The sequence below is a fragment of the Strongylocentrotus purpuratus genome, unplaced genomic scaffold (genome assembly GCF_000002235.5).
Source record: "Strongylocentrotus purpuratus isolate Spur 01 unplaced genomic scaffold, Spur_5.0 spur5_scaffold_12, whole genome shotgun sequence".
Classification (NCBI taxonomy): Eukaryota; Metazoa; Echinodermata; class Echinoidea; order Camarodonta; family Strongylocentrotidae; genus Strongylocentrotus; species Strongylocentrotus purpuratus.
This window is the reverse complement of record NW_022145597.1, coordinates 22990423-23002623: the sequence shown is the minus strand read 5'-3', so window position 1 is coordinate 23002623 and position 12201 is coordinate 22990423. Positions and strand designations below refer to the sequence as shown.

General features: G+C 37.4%; 1 protein-coding gene across 3 annotated transcripts in view; it reads left to right on the top strand.

The window, feature by feature from the left end:
• The window catches only part of LOC584590 (transcriptional coactivator YAP1), a 44210-nt gene extending 34925 nt beyond the window's left edge, over positions 1-9285 (top strand). For all 3 annotated transcript variants that reach the window (XM_030982144.1, XM_011680013.2, XM_784449.5), the window contains 2 exons: positions 5780-5999; positions 7063-9285. In XM_030982144.1, coding sequence (XP_030838004.1) covers positions 5780-5999; positions 7063-7331 — 489 coding nt within the window. In that variant the 3' untranslated portion in view covers positions 7332-9285. The remainder of the gene's footprint in view (positions 1-5779; positions 6000-7062) is intronic.
• The last annotated feature ends 2916 nt before the right edge of the window (positions 9286-12201 follow it).

The following is a 12201-nucleotide window of genomic DNA, read 5'->3' as shown; positions in this document are numbered from 1 at the left end:
ACTTTTGCCATTCAGATTGTTTTATTTTTCTGCTTTCATACAAATGAACTTATTACAAGCGTTGGATTGCTCTTTTAGGAATCTTGCTATGAGAGCTCCCTTTTATAGGACAGCTCTTTTAATCTTTCCAGAACTAAACACTTTGTCCCTTTGTCTTTCTTTGTGTTCAGATATTACTGGCTTTACATATTTGTGCAATAGACAGAAAGACATTGACAATCTCTAAGCTAACTGCTTAATATCAATATTTTCTGCTTTGTTCATTTTGAAGTTAGTTTTTTCTGCTAAGAATCCTTCTGAACCATCAATTATGTAGGCTAATAATAATGATACTTAATTGTTAATTAAATAAACTTGTAGTGAGTGTGAAGTTCTTTGATTTGCTTGTAACCAGAGCTGATGATTACCTTAAATGTTTTGATTGAAAGTAGGGGCAGTTTGGGGTCATTGACAGGGGATGATGCTGGTTTGCATTCACTTTTTTCCACACATGTTCTTGCACATTTGAAAACAACTTGATAACAAGGGGCATGGAAATTGATCTCGATTGTGAACTGTGAGTTAGCGACGCCCTGCTGTTTGTTTCGCTGCCTTGTTACGGTTTTCCTAGCACCATGCTGGTGCTTTTAAGTATGTTCTGATGTTCATTTTACTGTGCATGGGCAATTTAATCAACACAAGGGTAATAAATGTAGTCTGTTTAAAGAAAGAAGGGAATTAACTTTTGCTTTAACACAGACTTAATGCCCTTCTGTCTCTCGAGATGAGGACAAATCCTACCTTAAAAGAAGGGAGAAATCAGAGAAGCAGACTGGTGAAAGTTTGAATGAAATCAACAACAAAAAAAACAAAAAAAGTGTTGTAATTTAGGAAGTTGTTAAATGTGAGCACTATTCATATGGGCACTTCAACCTGGCTGAATCAGTAAATGTCAATGTGATGTAGCACCAGACAACTTTCCAATTTTCCAAGATAGTTTGAGTTGTACCCCAAGGGAGAAGTCACTTAGGAGAACAAATAAAAGTTAATGATATTTCTATCAAATTTGTTTTGACAATCCTCATTCATTAATTTCATTTACTTTTCGTTTTGAAACGATGCTAATAATATGTATCTCGTTATACAACGTTCCTTCATACAACGTCCAGAATAGAAATAGAATAGAAGTTACATGCATCATTAAGCTGTACAATGAATTCTATTGGTTTGAACGTGGGAGAAGATCATGATGTATTTTGGGATTGCTTGGAATAGAATTGTTTGTTGCTTTCTTGGCCGGGGCAGCTGTGGGGTGTATGTGAATGAGGTACTTCTATGCTCAAGCTGATGGCCTCACATACACATGAGAACATACCTTGTGATTCCCACGAGAGGAGAATGGCTATTTCCGAACTTGCTACACCCCCAAAATACCCCCTACCTCTTTGACGAGTCGTAAGATTCAAGTCAAATTGTGGATTTCGCGGAAGGTTGATTGAAATGTCAGCATTCGCATTTGTGTGTAACAGTTTCAAATATATATGATGGAAGTGGATGGAAATCCTCATGGGATGGTTCGGACAAGCTGAGAGAGGTAGAGAACACAAACCGCAAGTAGGAAGGATGGGGGGGGGGGGAGGAGGGGCAGATCTACATGAATTTGTTTAAATCTCTCAATCTTAGTAATCGATTGTAGAAATTTGTGAAATGGTCTAGAATTATGCCTGTATCTTGCTGTTCATAAACTACATGTGACATGAGAAGAGTTGATAAGTCATACACAAAGATTCTGTGTGTAATTCACAAAGTGATGTCTTCAATTCGATGCTCATTTTCGGGGAAAGACCAAAAAAATGAAACTAGGGCAATACTTTGATACCATTGCACAGGAACACAGGAGCGTACTTCTAACACACTAGCTTAACCATGACCATCTTTCGCTAAGGGCTTTAATACTCATCATGGCAAGTTACGAACAAACTTTTCCATGTAATCATACGTCGATCGCCTGCCTTCTCTAGGAGCGGAGGAGAAAGGGAGACGTATTGGTGCTGATTATAGCTGCACAAGGGCCATGACCCTCTCCAATGAGGAGGCGGAGTAATCCAAGATGTTTTTCTTTTGGCCTCCCTGTCAGTCTACCCAAAAGATTAGTCTCCAGTCCCAGCTCCTAGCTCCCAGGGAACTTGTTCTTCCAATAGTGCTGTATTGTCTTTTTTTTTTTTGATGATCTTTTCTCTGGCTGTGATCTCAAAAGCTGCATAAAGTTAAACCATGTTTAAAGGTATAGACCAGTTTTGGAAACGCCCCCTCTCAAAAAATGAAATGGAAGCTCTTATTACGTACCAATCATGTGAAAGAATACGTTTTTGACTAGTACGTGATGAAACAAATATTGCGGGGACAATAATTTCAATTGTGGATATAAAGTGGATGTTGCTATAAATTTAAAACTTTGGAATCTTGAAACTATTTTTACTTATTATATAATTTCTTTGGAGCCAGAAGGGCTTTAACTCTATAGAGTACCGAAGCTGCGACGTCATAAATATATTTTTAGAATAGATTTTTGATGACGTCACACTTCACCACTCTATACTTAAACACAGAGATATGGCCCCCTTCTGGATCTGAACAGACGGTAGACTAGTCACATGATTCATTGCCCCCGCCCACATGCACAACTAAATTGAACATTGGAGCATCAATTTTATTTTTTATTTTTTGAGGGGTTGATTGTGAGTTTTGATAGCATAGAAACTTCTGAGATAACAAGACCACCCTGGTCTTAAGAACATGTCAATAAACAAAGGAATAATCAGAAGATCAACATTGACTGAAAATCAGATACCGTGGTATCAATAAAAGCAAACTGTACTTAACCCGAGTAACCTAACGATCGAAAAGTGTATACTGTGGATTTAATACATATTGAAAATTTACTTTTAGGTCTGTTAGATAATATACTTTTTATGCACTTCGAAGGTCAGAGTTTCTGGATTCTGCTGGTATCAATTTTATATTTATTCATATATAGGCCTGGTTTGAACAACCATTTATGTGCTTTAGAGGTTATTTTCTGGTGGTGGAGTATATTTATTTGAACATCTCGATATAGGCCTTGTTGGCAAATATAATTTTACATTTTATATGCTTTGAAAGTTATGTTGTTTTAGTGGATTATATTGTATTTTTATTTGTATGCCTGCTTGGTAATGCCCTAACCTTGTCATGTGCTGTTTGGAGGTTGAGGTTGTATTGAAGTTTTTATGCGTAGGCTTTTGATTGTTAGTGCTCCTAAGTGCTGTGCTCCTATGTGCTAAGTTATGTACTTTAGATTTATTTTCTAGTTGTGGTGTGAAGTCATTATAGGCCTGCCTATGCTCTGCATGTGCTTATCGAGGAGTAACACACTTGAAGGGTCTGTCCATCAAGTCTAGTTGATGCTTTTCATGAGGTCATCAGTCAAGATGTACTGTCAAGCTTTATTTGGCATCTCTCTGCTAACCCAATCTCTGAGCTTAGCTCGTCAGGACTCCTGTGTTTATTCTGTATCGTGTCTAGCCCATAGCTGTAGTTCAGACTTTTCTAAAGGTCTAAAATACATGTCTCTGGTTTAAATAATATAGCTGTACCAAATTCAAAGTTTGAGACATTAACAAATGTATATTGAGTGAACCAATGTAAATACAAATTAAAGAACAATACATAATGAAAAGTTGTTATACACAAACATAGTAACTATATGCCTAACTCATACTCTGTGAAGACAGTAATGATAATGGTGATGGTGATGATGATGCATGTATTGAACCTTTATGTTATGCATATCACTTACCAGGCAACTCATTGTCTATGTCTGTTTACTTTTATCATGGCCCAATGGATATTATTTGGGATGGACTGTTAATTATAATGGGAATGGATCAATAAGAATAATAGTAATTCTGATCATGATGATATAGGCTAATATGCTGAGGTGGCCTAGTTGTAAACACGTACAAATGGTTTAGAATGAGGCCAGTAAGTTTCATGGGTGGGGGGGGGGGGGGGGTTGCAATTCCATTCTACATTATGAAACACAATTTTTTATATATGATAGTTCCCCCAAGCACCAGCTCAACAAAAGGGCATTAATTTGTAACATGTAATACAGACCTAGTTAGAACCCTTCCATGTCTAAAATTACTATATTGATAACTTTAAAGTACCAACAAAATACAGAGAAAACTTTCAAGAGTCAAGACCACATGCAATCACCAATTATCGTAATATTGAAGTCTTTTAAAGGGCCAATAAACAAAGAGAAAACTTATCAGCTCAGATGCAATGACCTAGATCCCTGACTGACCCACTAGCTAGATTGCCCTCCTCTGCTCCTCCAAGACGGCTCATTATCCACCCTAAGTCTTTTTCTCCTTGACCGGGGCTGTACCGCTGGGTCTGTGTGTTTCTAAAGTAGTTCATCTCACAGTAGGGAGAGAGGCTTGCAGCCCTCTTATGGTGATGATCTGTCAGCATGGCAAGTCGGCTTTCAGGACCCTTTGTCAACAGTACCCCTAACCCTCTAACTATCTGCTTCATTGTTTAGAAAGAGAGAAATCTGGTATAGTCTAGTTTGAAGTTAAAGGCTTTCATGTAAACACATTTACACGTACATGTAGGTCTATGATATTCATTCAAAACATTTTGATGAGTACATGTAGCATCCTAAGGAAAATCTGCGGCAATTAGTTTTTAGAAAGTTGCCTTTATTATACATGCAGATATATACTTTTCCCACCTCATTTATATTTGTGTAAAATACTTATACATGTGTTTCTATGAAAATAATTAAACCAACAAATAAAAACAAAACATGTTACAGGTAAAACAAATCAAAGTTGACTCTTAATTTGATAGTACAATCTTTGCTTAGAATAGTCTATTCATGCGCAAATGGGATGCATTGCTCTTTGTAAAAAAAGTTTGTTTGTATTCTGATATTACCTTGTTCCCAGGGGCAAATGATATTCAAATCTATGATATCTTTCTTTTTCATCTGTATACCTATCCACTTTGGAGATTCATATGTATATGTATGTTACTTGCGAGACACATCTATCATTTTCTACACAATCAATGAAAAATTGATTTGTCCTTTGTGCGAAAGGAACTTTTCACAAGCACCAATGATTGTTTTCATGTCATGTTATTACAGGCAGAACAATCTGAATATCCTTAGTGTAATTTGCCCATCTTTTACCTGACTATTTTCTATAATTGAATTACATGTTTGTACCCAGGGACAAGAACATATACATGTACATCCTCTACAAGGAGAGGTTTGGTACTGTAGTGAACCAGAATTTCTGGATCAAAAAAGAAGGAGAGAGAATCACGGGCCAGTTTGTAAACATGTGCATAAATGGTTATTGTAAAATTCTTTTCACCTTGAAAGTTGTTATGCGAGGCTGTTCTTGATTCAAATGATTTTATTTCTCATGCAAAACATAATACAATGAATAAATATATTACAAAAAATATACAATGAAACGACAAATATAATACAGTAGTAATAGCACAAGAAAAGAGGAACTAACTAGAAGCAGAGCTTGTTGAAGTATTAGTTCCTCAGATGCTGTTTTACAATATATCTTGAACAAAGTATACTTAGAAAATCTTTCAGTCATGTAAAGTCCTATCAGCTGGGGCTCCTAACTTATCTACACATATATGTCCATGTATGATGAGGCAAATCCAGTTACCTTACTCTTCTTCCCCCCTTTCTCTTTATCTCTTTCTTCCCTCCACCATGCAGGAGCTAGCTCTGCGACGTGAGCTGCGGGACTCTCTGCCTAACAACAATAACAACGACTCCATCACCGGAGGAACTGACCCCTTCCTGAGCAGTAGTAACACCACCAACTTCCACCGGCGAGAGGAGAGCGGTGACAGTGGGTGTGGTCTCAGCAACGTCAGCCACCCCAGGACGCCAGAAGATCTCTTGAACACCCTGGAAGACATGGACTCGTCTGAAGGTGAGTAACGGTGCTCATGTCCTTGAGCTAGGCATTTTATCTACATTTATTTATTCATTTATTTTTATTTACAGGCAAGATGATAACATACAAAACATCACAAGGTTGAAAAAATGATATAACATTAACATAATGATATTAAGCACCAGCCAATGCCTGAGGATCACCTAAAGGAATTTAAAAATTCTGTCTAGAGGCTCTCCACATTGGCTAAATTTGCCACTACTTACTGCTGCAGGTGATCCAACTTTGGCTCAGGTCACATTTGCTCTAGGCTTTATGTTGTTAAAGTAAAGACTGGATATTTCCCAGGCAAATTTAATCATGAGCTACCATGGTAGATTATGGTGTTAGTTCCATGGTCAAGAATGAAATGCCACTGAGTGCACATTTTTTGGTAATTCATGTTTGAACATGGTCAAACCTTGGTCACAGAGCTCATGGTCTTTGACCAGTACCTATTCAATTCAAACCTAACACAATTCAAACCTAACACCGAGACTAGGTTATGTTGAACACTGAGAATGCTTAGACCTTTGTTCAGTCTGACTTAAGACAAAGCTTAAACCCAGCAGCAGCTGTACATTTTAGCTGGATACTGGCCATCCGGTTAATATAAGGTTTGTGATCGGGTTTAGGTTTAGGATTAGTATTAGAAAGTATAGGTATACTGTTGGGTCCAGGTCGAAAGTTTAAAAAAAAACTAATAATTTTGTAGTTAAACTTTTGATGTAGAGATAGAAGTAATATCATCGGGTCAGGTTATGACCAAGTCCTTTCTTTTTTCCTTTTCATCCATGCCCTTGTGATACTATTCCCAATGTCTCGATCTCATCTATCCCCCCCCCCCCTTTAAACACACAAGTAGTTTATTAGTAGGTATAAATCATCTATTTCGTTCAATTCTTGCATCTATTACAACACCCCCTACAGACCGCAAGCCCTCTCTTTTTTTCTATTTCATCCATGCCCTTGTGATACTTTTCCCAATGTCCCCGGTCTCGTCTTAGTTTATTAGCAGTTATAAATCATCTATTTTGTTTAATTCTTGCATCTCTTACAGCGCCCCCTACAGACCGCAAGCCGTTAGACAAGCAAGCGCCACGCCCTCTTCCGCCCCTGGCCAGTATGGGGGACTTCTTGGAGACCCTCCCTAGCACCAACGTGGACATGGCCTCGATGGACACCATGGACCCGTCTGACAGCGGCACGGCAGTCACCTCCATGGACAGTGACGACCTCGTCCCGTCCCTCCCCGAGGCCCTCGACTCTGATATCCTTAGTGATGTGGGCGACGTCGGCGATGTCAACAATTTTCTTACCTGGTTATAGGGCCACTATCCACTATTACAGACCTTTGTCCTGCAACCGAACCGGCCTTTCTCGTTGCTGGGCCACAAGACTTGGGAGACATCTGCAGCCAACAAGCCGTGCTAGAGATACATGTATGATACTGGATGCAGCTCTGAATGATGCGGGTTTGATTGCAGGTGGACTGGATTATGGAAAGGGTCAAAGGTCATGAGTCATGGGTCAGTCGTCTTGATGTAGCCTTTCAAGATCCAGTAACAGTAAAAAATTTTAAAGGACTTGGGCTAGTGGTCGGGAACTCATCCCATGCATGCGCACGATGTTTTCCTTGAAGAATGCATGATGAAACGGACATGATCAACCGGACCCCTTGACTGAATGGCACAGACGTGGGAGACGACATCAGTACTCTGTTGATGGTTGTAATGGCAATGAACACAGCAACCTCCTCTTCATGATGTCAAATTGATGTGATGACACACAGATATTTTGATGGCGACCCGAGAGGGGATCGATTGATATACATCTCCTCAGAGTGATTCTTGTCGGGCTTTATCCCCCCCAAAAAAATGTTGTCTAAATGTATAGAATTGTCTAAAAGTATAACTTGGCTATTTGCCTCACTTCATTTTCCTTCAAACATCCAAATCCCCAAATCGACACCCTATGTATTATGTTGTTACATCTAACCTACATGTACAAGAAGAGCTACAACTGTTTAAATCTAGTATGGTGAAGGTCTTCAATACTTTTCGAAACTGCGAGGAAAAGGTTTGCAAGCGAGTTAGTCACTGCATAACAGGAGAGATATGATGTTTGCACTCATCAGGTGGCATAGCGGTACAACGCTAGGCCTGTGATATATGCTTGTGATTCCAAGGTCATCTCGCAAAGAAGGGTGTAGCTGCAGTTTCATAGTATTGGACATCCGCAAGATATCAGCTGAAATACTCCAGCAGAACGAGATGAGATGTGTTGATGCAGTATGTCATTGTGATGTGCACAGTGGCCTGCATGTAAACACACCTTGCAAATGGGGAATGCCAGCTGGGGATAATTAGGGATGGCTACTAATGTATTCAAATATATGCATCATACTTAACCAATTGTAATAATCCTCTAACAACATATAATTGTACATCATTATGTGGATTACCATACTAAATTATGCAGGGCCATTTCTAGGCTTGAGGCATCTTGTAGAGGAAGTTGCTTTTATATAATTCACCCTAGGAATTTTCCGTTGGTTAGACTGCACTGCCTTGGCCCTCTATCTATTGTACTACTGTGCGTATTCTGGTCCGTAACTGCTCCCACAATGCATTGCCATCATCTTGATCATGTGATCAGTATATACCAACCAACTCTGCCTGCAATGAGGATTATTGCCTTTATTGCTTTTGCATACAAATAGTGCCTTTGATCAAACAGTACATACCAGTGATAACAATATAGTCTGCTCGGAGCCAAGAGGGCATTATCTCTTGGGTTAATGTCTTTCTGGCTCTTAACAGTCGATATTTGATCAGGTGTTTATGGAGTTATCCTACACTATCCAGAAAACTTAGTGCCTTTTTTGTGTATAAGTCCAACCAAAGATGTTTGTATTGTATCAAAATAAAAGTGTATTCAACTTGGCAGCTTTTGCAAGACAGCTGTAGGTTAAGAAAAATATGTGGTCTCATTTGAAAATTGCTGCCTTATGTACGGAAGACTACAGGTATTCAAGTATAGATGTATTCTCGATTATACAGTACAGTGCCTACTAGGTTTATGTTTATATTTAATCCACTTTTAAAGCCAACAAACAGCCTGCCTTATTTTATGAACATGGCAAAAGAATTGCTCTGAAGCATCTATTCATGGTTTTGAAAGCTCTTTGTATTCATGTTTCTGGCTCGTTCAGAGAGAAAGCATTTCATATGGGCTGTTTGTAGCAGTACTACGTGTTTGTGGTCATCTTGTAAATTATACATGTGTGTCAATTATAGTGTGTATGTCGTAATTGTAAAGTCATCGTCAGTACTGGCAGTTTTCAACGAAGAACGTATATATTCAGATGTCCAAACTAATCAGGAAATATCCTATTTCATAGTACTTTCACTGTCCCTTTCCAAGTTCCTAACGCCCATTATTTCTCGCTTGATGGGTACATCTAAAGCAAACGCTGTATGATCATTAATAATGACAAAATACTTTGATGTAGGTGAAGATTTACATGTAGCATCTTTGGTATTATGGTTTGATCTCTCCCTTTAAACTATTGCACTACACATATTTCATACTTTATACTCATGTTGAAAGTTTTGTGGATGGTGAAATTCATTTTTAAATTACTTTACTAAAAATGACAAGGTATTTATGTAATTGTAAATATATTTGCAAGGAAGGTGCTACTATATATTCAATCAATGACCTCAAAAGATTGAATCATTTTTGCAGATCCTCAAAACATTTTGTTTAGATAGTTGTGGAAGATACATGTGCGATTGGGCTACATGTATATCCACAAATCGTCGCTGTTTTCACGAAGTGACGGTAGTGAAAAAAAATTGCATTCACTTTGCGTGACGATTTTCCTCACTACCGTCACTTCGTGAAAACAAGGACGAAATGTAGCTCAGATTTGTTATGATTTTGTTTATTCACAATGCCCATTGCTGTGCTGATTAATACATGATTTAAGCAGAAATGGCTTCTTTTTGAGTAAGAGATTGTGAGAAAGAGAGAAGTAAAGAAAGAGAAAGAGAGATGGAGAGAGAGAGAGAGAGAAAGAGAGAGAAAGTGAGAGAAGGAGTTTGATTTTGTTTACGTGAGAGGAGAGCAGTACTAACTAACACAAGAAAATCAACATAACCAGCATAGCCTGGAGATTTATCTGTGTATAAAAACCAGCAAACTGTATTCAAAATGGTTTTTAGTGATTTTATATTTTACATTTTGTTAATTTTAAGGGATGATTTGTATTATTTCCATTTGATTTTCTCATTAATATCACGTTTCCGTTTAGGAATAATTCTCTTTTTCTTTTGATGCTTAAAAGATCTTTGACCTCACATTAGTGTCTCAAATTGTCCAATTTGGAACCAGAAGAAGGGCGATAAATTATTTATTATCTTTTCTTCAGCTTCCCCCATTATTTCTAACAAATCGCAACAGATTTTGGGTTATTGTCTGAAAATGTAACTGGATATATTGAGGTATTTGGTATATTTCAATGGCCAAATTATCAAGAGAAATGTTCTGTAAAAGGTTTTTCCCCCTCATGATTAAGTAATCACCACACTATTCAAACACTGCATCGAATTATTCAATGATTAATTCAATTCAAAGTATTCACACAGTACATGACATTTCCTTTTATCAAGCAAAACATTGTTCTTCCATTTTGTTATCAAATGCATCTGAGAAAACTGCCTGATCGAGAATTGTTGATTTAATTACCATAAATACATTATGGGAAAATCTAAAACATTAATTTACGCAAAAAAGTGTATTTATCTGTGTTGCAGTTATTCCGTGCATTGCTACTTATTCACACCGTACATATTAACTCCTCAGTACTGGGTCGTACTTTTATCACAAACTACATTGAATCAAACTTTGTGTCAGTGCATTGTGTTTTTTATCCAGTGGAATTTTCATGTTATCTCTTTGTATTCATGTATTTCCGTCTAAATGTAATATAATGTATTTTCTGTTCAAAGCCAGAATGGCCTTAATCAATTTTACATTTTATTGTGGAGTTACACCTTTCTTGTTCTCATGCAGTAGCCAATGATGGTACCAGTAAATGCTGTTTTTTGCCAGTTTTCTGATTTGTACAGTAACGTTTCAGCATGTTTTTTCTTCAGTATACGAAAATGTATTATGTTTTAAACTTAAGCGATCTGTTGTTTTAACAGCAAGAATTTCTTTGTCTATGCATGTGTAATGTGTATTCAATATACTTTTAATCAAGTCTGTCATCTCCAAGTAAACTCGAGAGAATCTGTACTTAAGTCCATTTGACATTTCATGACAACTGTATTACTGTAAATGAGATCATACAAAAGTTTCAATTCAAGTTTCTGAACACACTCTCTTTAAAACCAACTTGATAACAGTTTGGATTTCTCCCATGAATAGTGAAGGAAATATTTACCTCTTCAAGTTCAGGTATTGTTAAGCGACTTTATTTTTGTGAGAAAACATTTTGCCAAATGAGGTCCAATTTCTGTATTCAAAACAGTGTCACAAATACATCACAAAGTGCGATTAAGGTGATTGATTTGTCCAATCTCCAGTGCCTAACAAAGATTCATGTCTATTTTGAATTGTGGATTGAATTTTAAATGCAATTCAACATCTCATATTGGAAGTTACACTTCATGTATGCAAAATTACAATTTTACCCATAACTGCATGCATTTATGCAAGAATACCTCAATTTTTTTGCTGGGAATATTTTGAAATATTTTACATCCGGAGAAATCAGTTTTGGTTAATATTTGTGATGTAAATGGACAAGATTTATCACCGCTGTGGTACTGTCTTGGTTTTGGTTGAAGCGATAATGCAAGAATCGTCTGCTTACACTGAAATTTCATGAAAATTGAAAACAAAAGTGGTAACACTAATAGTGTCCTCTCTCATGCATGTACTCTGTAATGTGCTCCGGAACTGCATCCATAATGCATCAGTGATGATGTCATCAACCTGTAAAGAGTTTGTTGACCATGCAACTCTGCATGCATGGGTCCCTTGAAATACCCTTTAAAGTTAAAACATAAAAGTACGTATTTTTGTGCTTTGTGTGAGTTTGTCAAGATACATATAGAGAGGCCCTCAAATAAACTGTAGGGTTGTTTTGAGCTTTAAATAAGGCAAATTAACTTGTGGTCATACAGTG